This window comes from Arvicanthis niloticus, chromosome 22, assembly GCF_011762505.2.
Source record: "Arvicanthis niloticus isolate mArvNil1 chromosome 22, mArvNil1.pat.X, whole genome shotgun sequence".
NCBI lineage: Eukaryota > Metazoa > Chordata > Mammalia > Rodentia > Muridae > Arvicanthis > Arvicanthis niloticus.
Genome location: NC_133429.1, coordinates 31,993,231 through 32,017,267, shown reverse-complemented (window position 1 = coordinate 32,017,267; position 24,037 = coordinate 31,993,231). Strand labels below are relative to the sequence as shown.

The 24,037-nt window shown below is 36.4% G+C and overlaps 1 protein-coding gene across 7 annotated transcripts in view; it reads left to right on the top strand.

Moving 5' to 3' along the window:
- The window catches only part of Nav3 (neuron navigator 3), a 712,871-nt gene that overhangs the window by 626,643 nt on the left and 62,191 nt on the right, over positions 1-24,037 (top strand). For 5 of the 7 annotated variants that reach the window (XM_076920185.1, XM_076920186.1, XM_076920181.1 and 2 more), the window contains 7 exons: positions 1,311-2,019; positions 3,912-4,400; positions 8,155-8,196; positions 9,797-9,957; positions 13,779-13,967; positions 17,186-17,238; positions 21,637-21,660. In XM_076920185.1, the coding sequence (XP_076776300.1) occupies positions 1,311-2,019; positions 3,912-4,400; positions 8,155-8,196; positions 9,797-9,957; positions 13,779-13,967; positions 17,186-17,238; positions 21,637-21,660 (1,667 nt within the window). The remainder of the gene's footprint in view (positions 1-1,310; positions 2,020-3,911; positions 4,401-8,154; positions 8,197-9,796; positions 9,958-13,778; positions 13,968-17,185; positions 17,239-21,636; positions 21,661-24,037) is intronic. The other 2 variants (XM_076920183.1, XM_076920187.1) reach the window with 1 other exon arrangement.

Genomic DNA, 24,037 nt, shown 5'->3' with positions numbered 1-24,037 from the left:
CTCTGCCAAAGAGTCTTAACCTGTGGTCCAGTTTGACCTCTGTGTTCACATGTCTTAGATCTCCCTTTAATAACCAGGCTCTTCTTAATGATTGTGTTCTATAAACCACACACTTTCTCAGATAGGCCTACAGGAGTGTGACAATCCGAGAGTCCTGTGGGAATCATACTTGTAGCATTGGGTTGCTATGTGCTGTTATTTTACTCTGGTCACTTTAGGTCATACACAGGTAAAGTATTGGTTCTGAAAAAAATAACTCACCAAGCCAATTCAAGTCAGTCAACTGGGTCTCAAGGGAGGGAGGATTGAAGAGAAAAAGACAACGAGACAACACTATAACACGACTCTAGCCAGTGCTGAAGCTGAAGTGGGTTTATTTTTTCCCAGTCTGCTTTTATATCATTTTAAGTACATGCAAATAATAAGGGCAGTTCTAGGTCATAAACAAAGTAGTTAGGAAACAAACAAAGCATAAACTGGAAGGTCCCTTAATCACTGTAATTCAGGGTCTTAACAAGACCCATCAAGATACAAGGAGCACATTCCTCTTCTGTGTTATCTTGAGTCTACTTCCTGAGTTCTAGCCCAAAGTCAAATTCCTGCCTGAGCCTACTTCCTTGTCCTTGCTCAATGTCAAATTCCTGCCAAATTCCTAGAAGGCAGCCCCAAATGCTTTCCACAAATATCTCATTTTCCTGACTTTTTAATGAATATGTTTGGTATGGATTGTGTGAATTCTACTACCCATGACCACAAACCTGAGAGCTGAATGCTGCCTCCCTAACCAGAGAGTTACAATACCCAGCCTTGCAGATTCTGTTTGTGAATTGAGCTTTATGAAAGAAAAGAGTGAACGACTTCTGCTCAATTACACAGTCTGTCTTTTAGGACTCTCCCAGTATTTTATAAATAGTGCCATCTAAACTGTGGTATCATGGGGTACTTAAGATAAAATCATGATGAAGGGACTGAGATTAACTTTTTGTCTAGTACTTGACTAGAGAGGAAAAAGTGACATCCTTCTGAAGCAACACTGTCATAAGATACAAGGCATTAACAAATAAGGAAGTAACATGTTTCCACTCTACTGACCCATGTTCATCACAGTGCCCCTGACAGCGTTTGTTTTTTTCTAGCTTTGCACTCAATCCTCTCATTAGAGTACATGCCGATTTAGATCTGAAACAAGAAATATTTCGGAACTGAAGTGATAGAAAGAGCTAAAGAGCACTCAAGATTTACATTTGGTTTTGGAAGTGTTCTGCTATCAAAACATTCAAAAGAACATATCTGTGTTTCTCTTTAATCAGGGAAGACAGACGATGCCAAAGCCTCAGAGAAAGGGAAAACGCCTCTCAAAGGATCATCCTTGCAAAGGTCTCCTTCAGATGCAGGGAAGAGCAGTGGGGATGAAGGGAAAAAGCCACCCTCTGGCATCGGAAGATCGACAGCCAGCAGTTCTTTTGGATATAAGAAGCCAAGTGGTGTAGGAGCCTCTACTATGATTACCAACAGCGGTGCCACCATAACAAGTGGCTCAGCCACACTGGGAAAAATCCCCAAATCTGCTGCCATTGGTGGGAAGTCCAACGCAGGAAGGAAAACCAGTCTGGACGGGTCCCAGAATCAAGATGATGTTGTCCTGCATGTGAGCTCGAAGACCACCCTCCAGTACCGCAGTTTGCCCCGCCCTTCTAAGTCCAGCACCAGCGGTATCCCTGGGAGAGGTGGCCACAGATCCAGCACCAGCAGCATTGATTCCAATGTCAGCAGCAAGTCAGCTGGGGCCACCACCTCGAAACTGAGAGAACCCACGAAGATCGGCTCAGGGCGCTCCAGTCCAGTCACTGTCAACCAAACAGACAAAGAAAAGGAGAAAGTAGCAGTGTCGGATTCAGAGAGTGTTTCCTTGTCAGGTTCCCCCAAATCTAGCCCCACCTCTGCTAGTGCCTGTGGTACTCAAGGGCTCAGACAGCCAGGGTCCAAATATCCAGATATTGCCTCGCCTACATTTCGAAGGTAAGGGTATGTAAGGAGATGCTGGGAAAACATAAAAGGTAGTATATAACGTGTTTATTCTACATAAAGTTATTTTAATATATTCTAAGTATTCTAAGATTCTGTATCCTAGACTTGTCGAAAATATAGTGAATTCTACAGAGCTGTTTGCACCAGTTGCTAGTGTAAAAGGTGATGCTCGCTTAGAGATTGGTTAACATTTCAGATACAGTCAGAGTGACACTAGAAATACAAAGAGCATGTGTAACAGGCCTAAAATCACATGACTGACTATTCATAGAAATAAAGTGATAGCTTCCAAAATAATTCAGCAATTTCACCTCTCCTTTCCATAATTACAAAAAAAAAATCAAACTTCATAGATCTTTAAAAACACCACATTTACTTCTAGTGTAAATTAGCTTCCTGATGCTTAATGAGTTGGCAGTTATGAATAGAAATGGTATATTCTTTCTAACAGTTTATAGTGGACCAATTTATACAGTACTGGATCTTAACATAGTAACAACAGCAGCAGCAGCAAAAGTTATCAAAGTATGATCTGATTGCAGAATTTGAAAACATTTAGATGTTTGACCTAGGACAAGAACTCAGAAATGAGGTGACTTTTATAAGACTTCATCAGTGTCTTTTGATAGAAACCAGAAGCATGTCTGATGTATGTATCAGGATTAACTTCTTATTAAGTACATGAAGTTCTGCTTAGAAATATACCTGATTTTTAAATACCCTAAGAGTAGCAAGGGTCAAAAATTAGTGGATGAGTTAAGAAAAATTGTTAAATAACCCTGGCTCTGTTTTCTTCTCATCAAAATGATACAATTTATTACCTATTACTTGTTAAATATTTCAGGTTTGTATTTTATTCTCCCGATTTACCCCAGAACTTTGATCTCATAGGAAGAGTCTTGAAGAATTTACACTTAAGTAACCTTAGAAACATAACTATTTGAAAACTAGCAGTCAAATTTGTCATTAGAAATATTGATCGTGAAGAATGATTTGAAGTGACAGTTCTTGGAAAGAATGAATGATAGCTTGTAACAAGAGTAAATATTTTCATTGCTTATGTGAAGGCCAAGAGCGCCCTCCAGTGGCCCATTACCTATGAAACAATTTCTCATATTCGCCATAAAAATCTTCCACTGCAGGAAATATGGATTTCATTGCAGCTGAATTAGTACCCATTCTGCCATTTCTTCATATCATTTTATTTCCATATTTGCATAAATTTGATTATGTCATCTGCTTCATTTACAAAACTAAAATGTTTTCTGAACTAAACTCCAATAGCTAACTTCCTACTAATGGTATTTTAAACCACTGGTATAAACATATATTTGAATAGCTCTGGCAACTGACAGAAATCACTGTGGTTTTTTTTTTTCCATGGGAAGATACAAACAAATCCATAAGTTGCCAGCAAGATCCAATATTTCCAGCCCAGCCACTCAGGCCTCTAGACATTACCTTATTTGAACTTTTCTTTAAGGGTGCCCTTTAGATTTTTGAACAATCTATTTTAAAAAGAAAAAAAAATCCATTTAAACGTCATATACCGAATGCGTAGAAGTTGTTTCATTATAATGGTTCTATAGATAGGCACCACCAAAATGGAGAGTCCTATAAAAGTCAAGCACAATCATGTTTGACTTTTATCCACTGCTGCCCACCTTGGTTGCAGGCCAGTGCTTACTTAAGATATTGTAAGAGGTTTTTAAAAAGTAGTTGATTAATAAAAGGCCAGTCATATGACCTTCAGAAACATAGAGGCTGGACGTGCTTGGTTGCTCACTACTCCAAAGCACACTTGGCTCTGTGGACTGAAACCCTAGAAAACGTGGATATGAGTCTCTTGGAACAACTCAAGTTGTTATTTGTTTTTCTTTTAGGTTGTTCGGTGCCAAGGCAGGTGGCAAATCTGCCTCCGCACCTAATACTGAGGGGGTGAAATCCTCCTCAGCAGTGCCCAGCCCTAGTACCTCTTTAGCCCGACAAGGCAGTCTGGAGTCCCCGTCGTCCGGTACCGGAAGCATGGGCAGTGCTGGTGGGCTGAGTGGCAGCAGCAGCCCTCTCTTCAATAAACCCTCAGACCTAACTACAGATGTTATAAGCTTAAGTCACTCCTTGGCTTCCAGCCCAGCGTCGGTTCACTCTTTCACATCCGGTGGGCTTGTGTGGGCTGCCAATCTGAGCAGTTCCTCTGCCGGCAGCAAGGACACTCCAAGTTACCAGTCCATGACTAGTCTCCATACGAGCTCTGAGTCCATTGACCTGCCCCTCAGCCATCATGGCTCCCTGTCTGGACTGACCACAGGCACTCACGAGGTGCAGAGCCTGCTCATGAGAACGGGTAGTGTGAGATCTACTCTCTCAGAAAGGTGAGCTTTCCTGGAGGCATCCATGAGTCCTTACCCCCTTCTTCCCGCACTGTGCCCACCACCCCACCCTACTAAATTCCTTTGATCCCCACTGTGAATAAAACTATGCAGTGACATAAAATTGAACTTAAATTTATAGTTAATATTAATGAGGCCAGTCTTATTCTTTTCTCCTATAATCAAATTTGCAGAGGAATAGTCATTTAGGATAAGGGTGATTGGATAATTTTCTTCATGCTTACATTTTGAGTCAGTAGGCAATTTGCATAATATATTGAAGAATATATAAATACCAAAATATAAATATATAAAGTATGTATTCATGCTGTGAGTGATATCTTCTCAAGACATTTTTAATTGTTGGCTTGAGATTCAAGGCAACACAGGTCCTTGGGATGATTAAAGCTTTGTTAATGACCAAGTTCAAATGGATTCCACAGTTATGCTCTCTGAGCAATATTTGAAAATTTAAAGTGTAAGTTAAATCCCTTATTAAGATAGTTTGCAATGCCCAAGTTGTCCATTAACCTATTATTTCCGAGTATTTTCTTCTGGATTCTCTTGGCTTTGTGAAATTCAAAATTAGGAGTAAAATACAGCCTCTTAGTGTTCCGTCACCTCTGTGTACACTGAGAGTCAGCAAAATGCACTTCTTCCACATAAAAGTATTTGAGACCTAAATGAATCATTAATGCTCAATACTTACTGTGATGCTTCTGTTACTACGGAATGAATGTTTCTTCATTCATAAAAAATAAATCTGAGCTGTAACAATTGGGCTTTACATACTAAAACATATCTACTTCCCTTTTGGTTTGGTTTGAATACCCAATGTAAAATGAACAGGTACTGGTTCATCCATCAAAAGAATTAAGACTTCCAATCACATCTCAGACTCTAGTTTTAGCAGTTACAAGGTAAATACACATGATCACATATCATGTCTAAGACTTATGACAAATAAATGTAATTATATTTAAAATATATTAACAGTCTTACTTGAATAATGAATGCATCCTGGTTTTATAAACATATTATATGAAGCATTAAAAATGAGTTGATATCTAAATCAAACAAACAGGTCATAATTCATTAGCCATAATCAACCTCCAAAATACAAATACTTTTAAAATTATAAACATGAAAATATAAAGTTGATTACACATAGATTTCAATCTCTTTCTTTTGTATTCAAACAGTAAATACTAACAAACATGGTTAAGTGCATAGTTTTAATCAAGAAATTGTCAAATCAAAACTACATGTTAAGATCAACAAGTTCTATAACTATAGTGGAATTAATTTTAATAAATTCTTCTAATGCTTAGCTTCACTCTATAAAAATATTTATTATAGAAATACAGCAATAACTATATACTTATTTACTGTTTTTAAGCAAATCGTTTTATAGTTATGGAACAATGGAAATAGATTAATTTTAACTCAGTATAAAAATAATAAAATGAAGACTTCTAAAATCTGCGTGACTATTAAATCATATAAATTGAATGTGAATGTCTTAATAACATGTAAGATTGATAGTAACCAGTTTCTTTCAGGATATGGTTACATTGAAAAAATTTTATTATTATTTAAAACATGGTGGTTTTTTTTCCTAGAAGAAAACTTCAAAGTCTATCTGTATTTTAACCCTTAAGAGTTTAAGCTTTAAGAGTACATAAGAGGAAGTGTGTGATCTATTTAAGAAAATCTTATGTGCATATCCTGACATAACTGCTAAGTTCATAACTAAATTGAAACTATAATACTGTGTTAAAGTGTAATTTTTAAAATTAATTTGAGACATACATGCTAGATGTTGAGGTATATAAAAGTTCTTGACTTCTCTTGTTATACCTTGATCTTCATATCCAAGAACTAATAGTTAGGTGAGTTTTCATACTAATTCCAACTTTTACATAAATCATTCTTTCCTAAAATTTAAAAAGTAAGAAAATGAATGAATACAAATGAAATATTTTTTTTCACATTTCCCTGCATATAAGATTTAGTTGTTGGTGATATGTGACTATAACTAATCCACATTGTTTTATTCTACTTTACTGTGACTAAAATATTATTTCTAAAGTAATTTAAAGTCATATACAACTTTAAAATTTTCTAGTTTGTCCTTAAATGTGAAATGTGACAGCCATGTTATGTATTACAACTCTTGGCAGTAGACAGATGTGCATGGATTGACATTCCCACTGTTCTCGTTGTCCCCGCCTCCCTAGCCATTGCTGATATTGGAGTTGGCAGTTCTTGACCTTTTGCAGAAAGACCAACAGAATATTGTCATGGACGTCTAAAGCAGTGGTTTTCAACCTTTGTAATGCTGTGACCATTTAATACAGTTCTTCATGGTGCAATGACCGAAAATGTAGATTTTTTGTTGTTACTTGGTAGCTACTTTTTCTACTGTTATAAATCATAATTTAAATTTTTTGGAGATAGGGGTTTGCTGGAAGGGTCATAACCTACAGGTTGAGAATCACTGCTCTAGAGTTTAGGAAATGGTTCTATATTACTCAATTTAAGGTAATTATTTGCTGTTATTTCACTAAATTTCACTGTAACATATAAACAAGTATTTTTTATATAATCAGATAACAATGGCAAACTAATAGTAACATTCTCACTTTCTGAAATATTTTAAAGAAATAGTCTTTAAAATGGATTTAGATCACATAAATACACAGCCCAATTAAATTTACATTTAGAAATGTTTTATTTGTTTAGTATGATTTCTTCAGTATATTTATTCCCAGTAGTTAGAAAATTGTATAATCACAATGTATGACCAGAACCAATTACTCATTGGCATCATAATTACACCTTATCTAATGGATGGAGTGCCTGTAGAGGAAAACATTTTAGCTTTGATTTTGAGTGATTCAATTTCAAGTCACTCTGTCTGCATTCATGTTACGTCATCCCCATTGTGCACACACCTTGTGTTTAATTCTGACCGTGTGATGTTCCAAACAAGCCAGCAAACCTTGTGTACATCCACTTTTCATTTTGTGCTTTGCTAATCTGCATGCTAGAGATTAGAATGGATCTTCCCTGTCTTCTCCATTTTCAGGGACTCAGTTTGCTCTTATTTAGACCTAGTTCAAGTCCTATGTCTGACCGGCTAAGAATTAGTTAAAACACTGATGATAAAGTATATAATCCTTTTAATGCCCAATTGACGACTTATGAAAGATAAAATAGTTTTGCTTCATTAAGATATTTTAATAATTATACTATAAACATTGTTCAAAGAGAATACTTGTTACATATTAAATTATCTCTTGTGTATCCATGGGAGACAAATCTACCCTTATCCTTATTAGAAATTATAAAAGAACGGTACAGGGATTATGTGATGTTTTCATCCTCTCTTGTTAGTGGGACTTGTCCCTTTAAAAGCAGGCATCATGTCATCTCATTGATTTTCCTGCATATGAAATCACAGCAAAAGTTTCATTACCTGCACAGGAAAGGGGAGGGGGGGTTACTACAGCATCCACAGGAAAGTTACTGCTAACATGACTTAAGCTTGAATGTCACTAGGATAGAAAGAAATTCCATATTTATCACAGTGACAAAGATGCATTCACCCAGTTGGCCTTTCCAGTCAGTTCGGTATTCATGTATGCATTAGCAGATGGTTATTTCGTATAGTTCAGAGGATGCATTTTGTTGGCTATATGATTTGGAAATTTTGTTTGCATTATGTCCTTAGGGGTTTTCTTTGTTTTAACAGCATGCAGCTTGACAGAAATACACTACCCAAAAAGGGACTAAGGTATATATTTCTCTCAGCACAATTGCTGCCTTTTCTGTTGTTATGTAAACTTTCTGTGCTGTCTCTTTTTCTTCTTACCTGTTTGCAATGTAGCGCCTGAGACAGGGATATGAAATCACTTTTAATCTTCACACTTTCTCTGGCTTCAGGAATAGGTGACTGCTCGTTAGGAAGAGATGACAGTGAGGATGGAGGTAGTGAGTCCAGTGAATCCCAGTAGGGAGATCACGATTAGGAGGTACTAAGAGCTTGTCTGAGGCTTTGCTCATGAGGGGAGCAGCTAGTGGTATGATGCTGGAATTCATTTCTCTCTCATTACGATAAATTTACTTCTCGATGTTTTTCACCTTGGAGGTAGATGCTGTCAAAAATTCAAAACTGAAACTGGGGAGGTATCTCAGTTGGTAAAATATGATTGCTTTCTTCATGTAAGCAAACATGAAGACTGGAGTTGAAATCCAAGCACCCACATAAAAGAGCTGAGTGTAGCCACATGGCCTGAAACTCCAACATTGGAAGTAATGGAGACAGGAATGTCATCTGTTCACCTGTGCTCCAGTAGCCCTGAGTTTGGTAAGATCATAAAGACCCTATTTCAAAGGAGTAAAGCAGAGGTAATTGAGTATGATGCCCAATTTCTTCCTCTGACTTCCACATTCATGTAAGTACACAATACACACACACACACACACACACACACAGGAACGTACTATATAGACATTCATACATGTTTAGAAACACACAAAATTTTACATATTTAAAAATGAAAGTATATAGTCTACACCTGTGAAAAATAAGGATGAAAAGTTAAATAAACTATGCTATGAATGGAACAAAAAAATAAATAAAAATTATCATCACAGGGCAGGTATGGCAGTTAAGGTGTTATTTTACAGACTGTATTTTATAAAAATGCATTGCCAATATCTGCTTTCCACAACTGCTTTCATTAATTACCATATCAGTTTAAATTTGAATTAATCTAATGCCATTTAGCATGTCCTAAATAGTTTTTCAATTCAGAAGAAAATAAACTGAAAATTGAGTTCATGGCCATGAACCTATCTTACACATAATTTTTTTTTCTGAGAAAACAATGCAGAGAAAACAGCTAACAGGGACAGTGTAATGAGTGTGACAAGTGTCATTTTAACCAAAGAACTGAAAGAAAACTCCAGCTATCAGTGTGTGTGCCATTTCCTATGCTGTTCTGTGACGTCACTGTGCATCCCTTGACTTTTGCCCTACCACACTCCGCCATGTTGAATCAGTGTTCTCACCTCGGGTCCTTCCAAACACGGTGCTTGGGGGTCCTTCTCCTTCTCCGTTTTAACCTGGCTGTCTGCTCGTTGCTTGTGGCTTTCAAGTCCATATCTCACAGAAGCATCATTTCCTTCTCAAATGCCACTATTTATTTTCCCTTTGGGATCAAGCAGATGGTGCCAAATCATCTGGAGGAACTGAGCAGTTGTAATTAGATCCAATCTGTTTGTGATTGCGGCTCGGTCTGAGCAGTAAGCTCCTTTCGATTGTTTTCTTGTCCTGGTTTTGCCTTGTCCTTGTCGACGTGCTGAAGTGTCTCAGCTGTGCTGTTTTGCAGATACACCCCATCATCTCGGCAGGCCAACCAAGAAGAAGGCAAAGAGTGGCTGCGTTCGCATTCCACTGGCGGGCTGCAGGATACTGGCAACCAGTCTCCCTTGGTCTCCCCTTCTGCCATGTCATCTTCAGCCACAGGAAAATACCACTTTTCCAACTTGGGTAAAATATTCTAAATTGTCAATTGTATTCCACTTCTTTTACAATCTACTCTCATGGGGATATTGGTGAAAACCTAGAAAAAAAAATATGGCCTTACCTTGGTGCCTGCTGTACACAGAATAATTTCCAAATAGTGTGTCACTTATTTTTAGAACAAATGTTTAATTTCAATAATTGTAATTAATATAATTATTACTGTTTTGTGACTATAGCTGAGCTATACAACACTGCAGACCAACGTAAGTATCATAAGCAGGGATAGATCACACAACACCAGATCTCAAAAACAGGATCCTTCCCATTCTGTCTCAACATCTTTATTTATATTCAGTAAAACATGTTAGTTTTTCTTGCTGTTGAACAAAATTAATGACCTTTACATAGACAAAGAGAATATAGAAATAATTAGGCTGAAAATAATATGCCATTATGTGACTGCAAGATCGTTTCTTGAAACATTATTGAAATCAGAATGCTCCCTAACAGGCAGAATTTGTCACTGAAGGCGGTACTCTGTGACCATTTTTAGAAGACTCTATTGAAAACTAAATGGCTGTCTTAGCCATTAGCATCGTTTGTAGGAAGTGAGGTCATTTACGTAAATATCACAGAAACAGAAAACACTGAAACATATTAAAATATGTTAGTTATCACTTAAAAGACCCAGTGATGATGCAAAAGAACAATTTCTTGGACTGGTGAGGTTGCTCGACAGTTAAGAGCTGGTATTTCTCTTCCAAAGGACAAAAATTTGTTTCCTGGTATCCATATAACAGATCACAGTCTCCTGTAACTCCAAGGGAATGCGAAGCCTCCTGTCTCCTCTGGCAGCTCAGGTCCCAGCACATAGCTGTACACACACATACATATATATACATTAATAATAATAATAATAATAATAATAATAATAATAATAATAATAACAATAATAATAAATATTTTAAAATGGATCCTTCTGTCAAGTCGCATATGTCATAGTTTCATTTCTGTAGCTTTTGTCAGGTGAGAAAACACGGTTTCAATAGTGTACCCACAGATGGTTCACAATCCAGAAAACTGAACTTTTCATGTTTAAACCCCAAAGGACCCAAGGCTAAATCATTCCCATTCCAGCTTTTTCCACAATAACCTCTAGAACTTTTGAGTCATAACAATGATCTTTACCAATATCCTATATGAGCTGTCGACGTCTTATGAACATCAAGGCTTTGTTATCATTTAAAAGAGCAAGGATACTTCTTTGTCCCGCAGTGGCAATGAATTTCCAGCCATGTTATCTTAGTTCCATGTCCAGATTCCATACACCTCTTTGAAGTTAGGTTACATAAGATTTTCTTATTTAGGATGCTATCATAATGCTACTGGTTTATAGCTGTATAGAGAAGGGAGGAATGTCTGAGAGTCATTTAGAAGCTTGTCCCAGCAGCTGGGGAAAATGTAATCAGTAGTGTGCACATAAAAATAAATCAAATAAATATGTCAATTACAGTCAGTTTGCCATTGTTCTCTGCTCTCCTACTCACCAAACATAATCTCAATAAATTTAACAGTTTTGCTTTGTGTTCAACTAAAGGACAGGTCAGTCACCTTTTATTAAGAGATTTGCCTATCAGTTTCTCTCCTGTTGAGAGATCCTCTGTGACTTCTGCCTGTGACTGGACCTTAAAGATCATATATTTTCTCATTATTTCCACCATGCTCTAAGGAGTAAAATTTGGCTATTTAACCAAGTTAAAAGTTTTTAAAGCATTAGTATAACTACATTACTACCCTTTGTATTCTATTAAAAAATAGTTTTATCTATGTGGCTTTTCTCCACATTAGTCCTCTCCTGTGGTAGATACTCTTAAAATAAGATACTGTGTTATATTTCTCTTCCAGTTCAACCATAAAGACAGCAAACCTTTCATCAATACTATAAGTGTACCTTCTTAAGTAGTGTTAGTATGTTTCCAATGGAAAAGATTCAACATTTTTAATGTAAAGTTTGCATTAACTTTCACCACTATTTTACTATTTTAGCGGGTAAAATGTTTTATTTGAAAGTGTACAAGGAGCATTTGCTTGGTTATATCCATGTTCAAATGGTTAACCAGACAGGGAACACATGTCCTTTTAAATGCTGGTATTAAGGTTAGAGTGATATGCACATACATAGGATGAAATCAATTTTATAAGAGTACATATTTTATATAAAGATTAATTTTATAATGTACATATTGAAAAGGTGTATGTACTCCACCTCTGTACCTTGAACATAAGCTTTCAGGTTCTAAATGTCCTTTTATAGACTTATAGGCTCTTTTTAGCAACCACAAGGATTTAGAAGTAATAGCCACTGCTTTGGTCTGGTGGAATCTTTCTGAAAAAAATCTCTCCACCACCTTCTTCCTCCATCATTCTCCCCTTTCCCCCTTTGTCTTTCTCTCAGTCTGTCTATCCTGCCTTTTCATCTCTCTGTCTCTTTGTCTCTGTCTCTTATTATTTCTTTCTTTTCTTTTTATTTTCTACTTTCTTCCAGTTAGTTATATAATTTACATATTGATAGCTTATTCCTTTTTCATTATAGTTCATATATATATATATACACACACACAGACACATGTGTGTGTGTATAATCATGTGTGTGTTTGATTCTTTATCTAGGCTTCATTTAATACCAGTGCACAACTATCAGAGGATGGTTGTGTCTCATCTTTCAGTTATGACTGTGACAGATTAAGCCGACTCCTTGTAAACAGTAGATACACACATTTGCTTATTTGAGGTCTAGCTTCCAATTTAACTCATCACGAGGACAAGTAATATATTAAGCAGGTGTGTCATGTGTCAGAAAATATAGCACATTTTTAAAACCCCAATCAATTCAGCATTACTGACAGAGTTCTCCAATGTTCTAACAGTGTTCAGCAGTTTTGTTTTTAGCTTATCAGAGCCTGACCTGTGCCTTATGGAGCAATAACAAATTCACTCTTAAATAAGGGAGTGAATTCTTAAATTTCAATAGGACAAATTTATGAGGGCTGTTTCTTGATGTTTCTGCCTCACTCCTGTGTCAAATTTCAAACTCTAACATCTATGGATGCAATTGTTGGCTTAATCAGTCATTTCCTTAACAAAGTTGATGATTATCATTTGGTCTAAGGCACAGAATACAGTAAAAGCTGCAAGGCAATAGGCACCTGACAGAATCTCATTTAAAATTGTGCACTTACGATACTTCTTTGAAATATGCTCGTCTTGACAACCTCATTCTGATATTTTCATCTTAGACCCAGCAGACAATGGCTTTTTTTTATGATTCTCTTTCTAAGACAGTAGACATCAAATATATTTTATTTAAGAAAAACTCTCTTTACTCTTCTTTATGACCTTGCTCTAATAAACTCACATCGATGCAGTTCAAAACGACTGCGTTTCTTTGCCTGGAAACACCTAAAGAGCTTCTTGTGGAGATTGGATTTTTCTTTTTATATTTTACTTTCTTTTCCATTATGTTTTTCCCATTAAAGTGATGATTATTTTCTAGAAAAGAAACCTATAGCCTTGAGAGAGACAATGTTTTTGTCATAATTTACCAGAAAATATTATGTTATTATATTTCTAGCACAAAACAGCCAAGGTGACCTGTTGGTGATGGTTTCTATTGCTTTAGAAATTGGCAAGATTATTGCCATGAAAGTACCTCGGGGGAAGACTTGTGCTTTCCCTAAAACTTAGAGCTCCTGGTATTTATGTTTTTATAAGAATCGTTTTCACTTTGTTTTAGCCAATTATCCTCCCTGTCCAAGTCCCTGAGCCTCTGCTCCCTTACTTTCTAGTGAGTCCCACCAACCTGTCTCAGTTTAACCTGCCTGGACCCAGTATGATGCGGTCCAGCAGCATCCCTGCCCAAGACTCCTCCTTCGACCTCTACGATGATGCCCAGCTTTGCGGAAGTGCCACTTCTCTGGAGGAAAGGCCACGTGCCATCAGTCACTCAGGCTCATTCAGAGACAGCATGGAGGAAGGTAACAAGGATGGGAACAGGGGAAGATAACATAATATCATGTAAGTCTGAAAGGAAAACCATTTCATTATTCACAGCGTAAGAATCCTTGAGGGGAAAAAAAAAAAAAAAAACTGAATTAGTGAGTGTAATTCTCATTTCGGGTTTGCTACAGTTTGAAGTTACATTATTGTTTCTTTGTATATTGAGAAGTATGTCAGTTTCTTTTAAGATTGGTGCTTGGCTATAGAAAGGTTTGGGATCCGATGTTCTCCTACACATAGGCACAGGGCTTTAGAGGGGCTTGACATATGTGTTACATAATGGAACACATATTTAAGTTGACACCTTTATTAAAGAGCTATACAAACACATAAATCATGAAGGAATCGCTTTATACAGCTATTGGATATTTCTAACTTCTAGTCTTAGAAGATCTATGTGCTACGGTGTCAATTTAGAATTTATATTCTACCTACATTTTCCAGGTCATATTTTTATCTAATGGCAATAAAATTTCTACCTGGCCTAATAAATGTCTTATTTTAGACAGTTGCACATGAATACCCTTAAAAAAAAATCACTCAAAAAATCCCAGGAAGGTAAATACATGTTAAAATTCACATGTGTTCTCAAGTGTATATATTATCTAAAAGTCAATACTAATTGAAGAAATTTTCCTTTAATTTAATGAATCATTTTTAATTACCCATGAAGAAAGCATATGGCATGCAGATCAGAACACATGTCAGTTAAGGATACGATCAAGCTAAGCACAGAAATCCAAAGTGACTATAGTGAAGTCAAACATGAAAGCCGTCATTTAATAACTGTGTGCAACACAAAACCCCTAAACCTTGAAACACACCAGAAGGTAAACCTTTAGCCATGAGTTGTATATAGTCTGAACTCAGGAGAGTTTCCTAGCATTGTGAGCTGTGGTGTATGTTCCATTCACTTTGTAGATTGCTCATATGATTGAGATGTACCTTAAACAATAGCTCTTCCTCCTTTTTTTTACCACTGTATCTTCTTCTGTACCCTATCTTGTGACTCTGTTAAGGTAGTTAGCAGAATAAATGTGTGTTCTGCAGGTCACTGCTGTAAATTTAATATGCTAGCATTTTATCAGTTGCCCACCTTTGCCTTAGTTATCAGACTAGATGCTTGTTCTGCAGGTCATTGCTGTAAATTTAATATGATAGCATTATATCAGTTGACCACCTTTGCCACGACCTTTTGGCATAATGCCCAAACCACCGAGCTCCCAGTGACAGAGATGGTGGTTGACTGATACTGCAGCATAGAGCACAAAATATAACTAATCTGAAACGTTCGATTCCTTTCTTTATGAAACAATTGTGTCATGTGCTTGCACAGAAGCCTCTTATACTTTTTATACTCTGTTAACATATGGATGTCTTTCTACAATGTTCATTGACAAGTAGAATGGTGTTCATTGCTGGGAAATTTTGGCATCCAGTGTGTGAAATTTAAATAATATGCATTGCTGAGAGCTAACCTGAGTAGACAAAATGAACTCTTTCTTGTCCATGAATTGAGTGCTAAACCATTAAACCCTGCTTAAATTGTGATCTAGAATGAAGGCAGTCTTGGACTAGACTGAATCCTTGCTCAATGCCCACACTGAAAGACAAGGAAACCACGCCGCAAGCTATAAACAAACCTATCAAGAACAAGGGGCAGGAATTGAATGAGAATGGAAACCTCTAAGCCATTGTCTGTCTTCTTTCTGGTACTTCAGGCTAATTCTTAATATTTTTTTTCACTAAAAAGCTATGTAGAGATCGAAAAAAATAGGTCTTTTCAGAAGGTGACTGGCCGAAAGACTTTGCATACCTGATAAAGTAATAGTCCTAAGCCCCAGAAGTTATTTTTTTCATCCACCTTTTCGCAAACCTTTATATACTAATAAAGATTTTAAAACAGACTCTCCTGAAGTTAAGGAATTGACCTAGTGGGTAACAATGCTTATTTTGAAAGCAGCAGGGCCTAAGTTGAACCCCCAATGCTCATGTAGAAAGCCACCTGTTGTTGTGCATACCTATGGCACTTAGCATGGAGTGATACAAATTACCAGAGCTCCCTGGGCAAGATGTCTAATTAAAAGAGCAAGCTTTACGACAGTGGAGGACCCTTCTGGCTTGAGGTGACAAAGGATGCTACCTGATATCCCACCCTGGTTACCAACACACACTTGTGTGCATGTACTGTACACACACACACACACACACACACACACACACACACACACACCCCCCAAAAGTAAAAATGAAAGCCTCTTCTTGCTCTGTTTCTCTCAAATTTTATCCTTTGCTATCTGGGTAGGCACTATGGTACAGCTTCCACGGGCCTCTGTAAACCATAGAAACTACCCAATTGACATCATTAGCATGTAGATGGCTGTTATAGTTATGTTTTTCATTGTGTCTCTTGATTTCTTTCTGAACACCCAGGGTTGTATCTTATATATGTATTTGCAAGTATGTCATGTATTGCATGTATTCAGGTAATGTTTATCAAAGGGATGAATTCAAAGCAAAAACAACATTATTCCATAAGAAAAAAAAAAGAAGGACTTTTCTGCAAACATAAGCAAAATTTCACCTATCTTTTGGGTTTAATACATTTTAACTTCAGAAGTAATGGCAGACCTTCAATCGTGATGACATTATATTTGGTGTGCATCAACAAGTCAGGATGAAATTTTCATCTTAACTTTCATTTAGAGGTAAAAATGTTTTTCTGTTCTAAAAATTTAGGAAGAATTGATTCCAAAGAGATCACTTCATCACAATAATAAGAGAGCAAATTGAGTCCTTAGTCTCTTGAAAATATGGAGAGAAAAAAACTCCAAACTTGGATCTTTATGTTAGGAAAACGAAATTCAGTAAACATGATACACAAAGCCTTTTAGAAGTTTTTAGATTCCTGTTTGTTGCATATGGGACATTTTCGCAGCTTCCAATCTATAAAAGCACACTGTGGGCCTTGTGCCCACTACTTCTATCTATAACTTGGTAAGTGAATACTGCCAGGATGCAAATGGAGCCTCTTGACAGTTGGGTCTCTACAACCTTTGCAGTCAACTTCTTTTCATAATTGGGTCATCTTCTGTGGTTATTTTGTATCTCGAGCCACCTGTTCTTTATATTTTGAGTAAAAGTCTGGGTGCGCAAATTAACTTCCTTATTTTAACCATGTTGTTATTTTCTCCAGTTCATGGCTCCTCACTCTCATTGGTCTCTAGCACATCATCCCTTTACTCTACGGTAAGTACGCTCTGTTTTCCTGCCTGTGCCATGCACAGATGACCAAGTAAACTGATGTTTATATACCAGTTGCCTAGTAAAATAAGCCATTCCATGGTCTGCTCGCATGCCTTTCACTTGACTTTGGTGTGTTCCTTATGATCAGTGAATATGTGTAAAACCATGCCATAAAATGTGTTGGAGTGTGACACAGAGTCTGTAAACCATTCTTATGCCCCATCCTATGTCTTGTCTTTCTCTCTGATCCACAGATAATTATTGTTTTATAGCATACTTTCCAGTTATTGTTTTTAAAATTCTTTTAGAGAAGATTGTGCCCATAGGCCCTCAAAGACCTAGAAATATTTGTTGTTGTTGTTTGTTTATTTTCCCAGTAGGAAAAAAATACCTTCTGCAAGGAGTTTACTGCTTAAAATTATTTCTCAAGAGATGAATACAGTGTCTCAGCTTCCCCAGTGTGAGATACTATAATTAATTTTTGCAAAAGTGAGAATGTTTGTCCTTGAAGGCATTTCCTTCTCTTTTAAATACTCATTAGGCAATTACAAGATAGGGAAGATTCCTCAGTGAGGTGTTCAAAGCAGATAATGAGTCTCATCCAGCCTTAAGTTACATGAGTAGCCTTTACTTTTGTATTGAAAGGACATGAGAAGGCCACATCCTTTGTCCTGAACTCAGCAATTAAGCTCTAAAGACAAGCACAATTATTTCCACACTTTTCCCCATTGTATTTGCATTTATTAATTGTATAAACAATGGGTTTTATTACATTTTATGCATATATATAACATCCTTCGATAACCCTGAGTCCCCTCTTCTCATATCTTCCTCTCTTTGTTGCTCTCTTTCCCTGCCTCCAAGTCCCTCCTACTTTTGTATATTAGCTTGATTGGTCTTGCAATTATTTTTGCTACATGTATACATACATATAAATATATAGGCTTGCATTATAGAGCCTTTGCTTATAAGTTAACCTAGCTTGTTTCCTGCTTTGTATGTGACATTAAAGCACAGACTGTCGGTTAATGACAAGATCTCTCTCCTTTCTACCTCTTTTTTTCTTAATCATTTTTATCTCTCTCTTCTTTTCTATCTCACTACCCTTGTGTTCATAGACCTCCATCCTCACAAACGTCTCTTTCACTTTCATGTCAATTTGTTTTGTTTTGTGATTTACTGAGTTTAACCAGGGCCATCTGTGTGGCCATAGCTTGGGATCTATCTATTGAAGATTGTTGGCCTTAGCAGTGAGTACAAACTAAAGAGAATTTTCCTCCAGAATCTATCAGTAACCAACAGTGCAACAATAAAGGTTTTGAAGCTAGAGATAGATAGGTGTGGGAAGGCAAACTATGATAGTTAGAAGACATTCATGAAAAACAGTATGCAAAAACCATTGTATGGAGTCTGGAGAGATGACAGGAGGGTTTAAGAACATTTGATGCTCATGCAGATCTGGCTCACTTTCCTGGAACTCAATATGGAGACATAAAACCATCTGTGATTCCAATTCTTGGGATCTGACACCTTGTTCTACCTCCATAGCAGAATCCACTTGCAGATATGCTTTTCACACTGAGAACTTAAACAGTAATGTATGATTAACATTTACATCTTTCTAGGAATCCTAGGTAAAGAACAAATTTGCACTCTTACCTGGTGCAGTTACCAGTGACTATATACATCAAACAAGTTGCCAATTGTTGTGGACTGTTCCTATAAGATCTGACTTCCTTGCCTATAGGATCTTTGCAAACTGGAAGTCACAGGCTTGTCATTGGCCAAAGTATGACCTCTAGAAGTTTGGCATCTGTGTGCTTTTGTCTAAAACTGTAAACTTCTGAATTCTGTTTTTCGTTTGCTTGCTTGTTTGTTTCTTAAATGGATGGGTATGACGGTGCATGCCTTTAATTCAAGCACTCAGGAGGCAGGCAGAATCTCCATGAGTTCAAGGCCAGACTGGTTTATATAACAAATTCTGGAATAGCTATGTCTATATAGAGAGTGATATCTCAATATTAATGACATAGATGAAAATAAGTGACAGTAAGGTAAATCTCTCTGCATTTTCAGTCCTCCTTAGGAAATGACAAAGGTGTTCATACAGGCCACAGTCTCTTCCACCTACATTTTTCTTCCTTACATTGAAGGTGTTTGTGTTCCTGGTTGTCATGGTTGTATTTCCTAATATTTATATCCACTACGTTGACAAAGCAAATCATATTCTAGATATCTGTGTGATGATCAGCTTCTAATACTTAGGTTTGTAAAAGTTTTTATATGTATGATACTGTTTTATATTACTGATCCCTCCAGTAGAATTTTTCATTCTGAAATATTCTGAAATAGGAACATTTTACTGATTTCATTCTCTTGTGTGTTCTGATTTTCACTGATCTTATGGGAAGAAGGCCCATGCTTTATCCTTGTGCATGTCCTTCAGAAACACAAAGACAATGCAAAGAAGTGATATTTTATTATAACTTTAAATGGCCTGATAAATATAGAAATCATATGACATTTTTACTTAGGCAGGACACTGTGTACTGCTTACCACTTTTTCAGTATGTTTGTCTTGATTTTAAAAACTCACCAAAAAATCATGTAATCAAACTCTACTGTATCACTAAGCCCATTTCTTAGCCACTGAGAGAGATAGAATATTATATCTGTCTCATTGCTCCATTTTTTATGGTAATAGGTCTTACTGGTAAAAATAACCATGGATTATGAAAGGAGTCAAGGATTTAAGAAATAATAGGTCTTGAAACCCAGCTGTGAGAAAATTCGTGCCATGTAGCACATTAATACGTAGCTAACATCCATATCTTGAGGTTCTTTTAATAAAAACGTGATGGTGTGAAGATTATAATTTGCTTCATCTAAATAAAGTAGATCTCTTTAAAAGGCACATCAATCATTTATTGAGTCTTTATAATTTTAATGTAATCTGAGCCAGACTAAAAGCAGAATAGAATCAAAATTAAATGATAATAAATGTACAGAATATTAGGTAATTGAAGAAAATTGTTAGTAATGCTTAAAGAAGTTACTGAGTTAACCTTTTTTTTTTCTCACATCACAGATCCAAACTCCAAACCACATATAGTAAATTAAAATTACTAGTATTTTAAAAGACAAAGATCTTTAACTAAGCAGCTAAAAACAAGATGAAAAAAAAAAAACAAAAACAAAAAAAACAAGACAAATGGGAAAATTGCTTTTAAATACACAGTATTCTAGAAAAACAAAGTCTCCATAGTTACAGATTTAGCAGATAATGGGTACCATAATATACATCTTGACACTCTTAAAATGTAGAAACAAAAAGCCCAGAAACATGAAATTCAGGTTAGAAGAGACACTTGTGAATAATATATGCCCAGATAGTTATGCTATTTGCATTGTGTGTGTATATTCGTGAGCATGTGTGTGGGTATCTGTGAGTGTGTATGTGTGTGTGTTTGAGTGTTATATATGAGAGAGAGAGAGACAGACAGACAGACAGACAGACAGACAGAGACACACAGAGAGAGACAATGAGAAAGAGAGACTGACTTCTGGAAGAAGACAGACAAAATGAATTCAGACACTTATATATCAACTAATCACGAAGTGTCTCCAAAGCAACAACAAGTGACAAGACTGTTTTCAGCCCTTTTTCTGCAAGTGACAAGGGGCAGAGTGAAAACTGTTCAGCAACATCACCCATTCTGCAGTTCTTTCCAGGTTTGCGGTGCTGCAACCTCCCAAATGTAATGGTGCACCTAACTTATTTGCTAGCATTTTCTAGCTCAGCATGAAGATGGAAAAAAGACCTGAGTGTCTTCTCTATAGAAGTATATAGCACCCCACCATCCTGTACAGAAATTCTCATTTCCATAAGCTGCACAACCAACGTTCTTTCTCTTTCATTGCCACCTTAAAACGAAGGACGTTATTGTTTAGTTGATGTGCCTACCAATAAACTTAATAACCGTTAAGTAAAATTAAAGTAACTAGGAATTAGTAACCTCTACTTTCTATTATTAACAATAATGACCAGATTTCCCCTGTAAATGCCATTTGTCACGTAATTTCATGGGGTCTAATACATATTTTAGTATAAGGTTTGTTTTTTATGGTCTCTTAAAATCTTTCATTGTCTTGTGTTGTGTTATATACCTGTAGCTTTAAATACTTAGAATCATATGTTATTTTGTGTCACACATAAATATCATTTTATTCCTATAGTATACTGTTTTATTATATTAATTATACTTATTGCTTTCTTTTATGTTTGATCATAAAAGTTGTAAATGCATCTTAAAAGTATTTTATTCATTTCTACATATAGAATAAGTTAACCTTAGTTTCATAATTAAAATCCCTCTTTGTTCTCTTTTTCATTTTTTACAGGCTGAAGAGAAGGCTCATTCAGAGGTAAAAATCTACACCATATTAATCTTTGAAAACCAGACTTATTTTAGGATGAAATCGGTCTCATTGCCACTAGAGGGTGCTTGATTCACTAGCATAGCTACAAGACTTGTAGAAATGCATCTGTGACCAAGGTGTTGCTTCTTATCGAATGTGAAAGGAAGTTCTAGCAGCAAGCTTTCCATTTTGCTCTAGTTTGCTCAACAACTAGTAAGTTATTTATGCTAGCTGTCACTCAGTAATTCATTAAAGAATTTTGTTTTAGCGTAGTAAGACCGCATATCCATTTTACTGTCTTTTCCTCACTGCCTAAAGGACAGTCTAGGATTACTGAAACCATAGAGTGTGAAGCACAAGGTATTTTCCACACAGGCACCATAATCCCTTCCTATTTATTTGTGATATGACTGTGACTTACCCTTTCTGTATAAGGGAAGCATTTCACAAACACGTACTTGTTTGCAATGATTTATAAAATCAACTCTCTGCTTGGACAGGAAATTCTTCTTTACCAGTGTAAAAACAAACAAATAAAAAAACAAACAAACAGAAATGTGGACTAGCCTAAGAGTGCCAGGTGACTTAAACGAAGACTTTATTCATGGAGGCTGACGAGATAGCTCAGCAGATATGAGTGTGTATGGCTTTTGCAGAGCAACCAAGCACATACACCCAATACTCACAAACACCTGTAACTCCAGCTCAGAGGGATATGACACATTCACATGCACATAGGTACACACACAAACACATAACATAAACATAAATCTTTCAACTTTATTCAGGGCGGAGTAACAGCTCTCTTAGAGGTTTACACTGCTGCAGAAAAAAAATAAATATACTGAAAGTGGCCTTGCAGGCTAAATCATTCCCACCAAATTCATTTCATAAACTTTTAGAGACGTGATTCTCAACCTGAGGGCCATGAACTCATTGGCAAACCTCTATTTCTAAAAGATATTTATACTACAATTCATATCAGTAGCAAAATTACAGTTGCAAAAGAGTACTGAAATAACTTTATGGTTGGGGGGGTCACCACAACATGAGGAAACATATGAAATGGTTGCAGCATTAAGAAAGTTGAGAACTACTGTTTCAGAGTAAAATTTGTCTCAAATTATGTACAAAACTATTGAGAAAGTATAGATGACATACTTTTTTTTTAAACTGAAACTGTTTTACATCACATAGATCTGACAAAGCTTTTAGTTTCGGTGTGAGACAGCTACTGAGGTTTGGAAATGGAACAGCATCTGCGTGTCTTAGTTTTACCTATCCCGTTCTCCTTTTGTCATTTATGATCACAGGAGGTTATGAGCTATGAAATAAGTATTGATTTGTAGTTTTCCGGGTTATAAATTATAGGAACAAGAATTATATAATAAAACTATAAGTTGAGAAAAACCTCTATTTCAGTTTGCATTGATCTAAAAGATAAAGATCCTTTGTTTTCTGGGATTAAATGACCCCAGAAATTAAATTAAATTAAATTAAATTAGTATAATGTTCACTGGGGCTGAGGTATGTTTCCATTTTAAAAATTGAAATAACAATGAAATCATTACTTACTGAAATTGTATATGGGTAGGACCCCATGTTGAGCTCCCCATCTCAGTGGCACCTTGTTTGGATTGAACTTGTGCAGGCCCTATGCATGCTGCCACAATATCTATTAAGTTCAAGTGTGTCAGTCCTACTGGGTCTTGGAGTCATATGTCACCTCTGGCTCTTATAATCTTTCTGCCTCTTCTTTTCCAATCTCTGAAACTTAAGAGGGGTTTGAAAGCAACTATTTATGACCAAGTGCTCAAAAGTCCCTCACACCCAGCACATTTTCCAGTTGTGGTTTTCTGTGCTGATTCCCATCTACTGCAGGAGTTTCTCATATAAGGACTGAGTAGGGAACTAATGTCTGAATATAGCCATTAGACGCCATTTTTTGCCATGACTATTTTGCAGAATCGTGGGCCCTAGGCCCATGATCTATTTAGTCACAGGTTCTTAACCACTTTAACTGTTGGGTATGGCTTCTGTCTAACAGAGTGGTGGGTCTACAGTCTAATTTTAAGACGTGATTGGTTACTCCCATACCATCTGTGCCGCTATTGCATTAGTGACGTGCATCTTTCAGGCACATCAGTGTTTGAGGTTACAGGATTTGTAGCTGGATGATATTGATGACATCTTTTCTCTTAAGGCAGTATGCAGAGAAACTGGATAAATGTTTGCTCTTTCTGCATCAAGATACACATCACACCTTTTTCTCACTCTTCTTGATATTGATCACAGTTTCTTTTTTTTTTTTTAATGTATAATGTAGGAGAGGAAATACATTTAATGGTCTATGTCCAAAATGGCCTTTCACACTCAGAAAGCA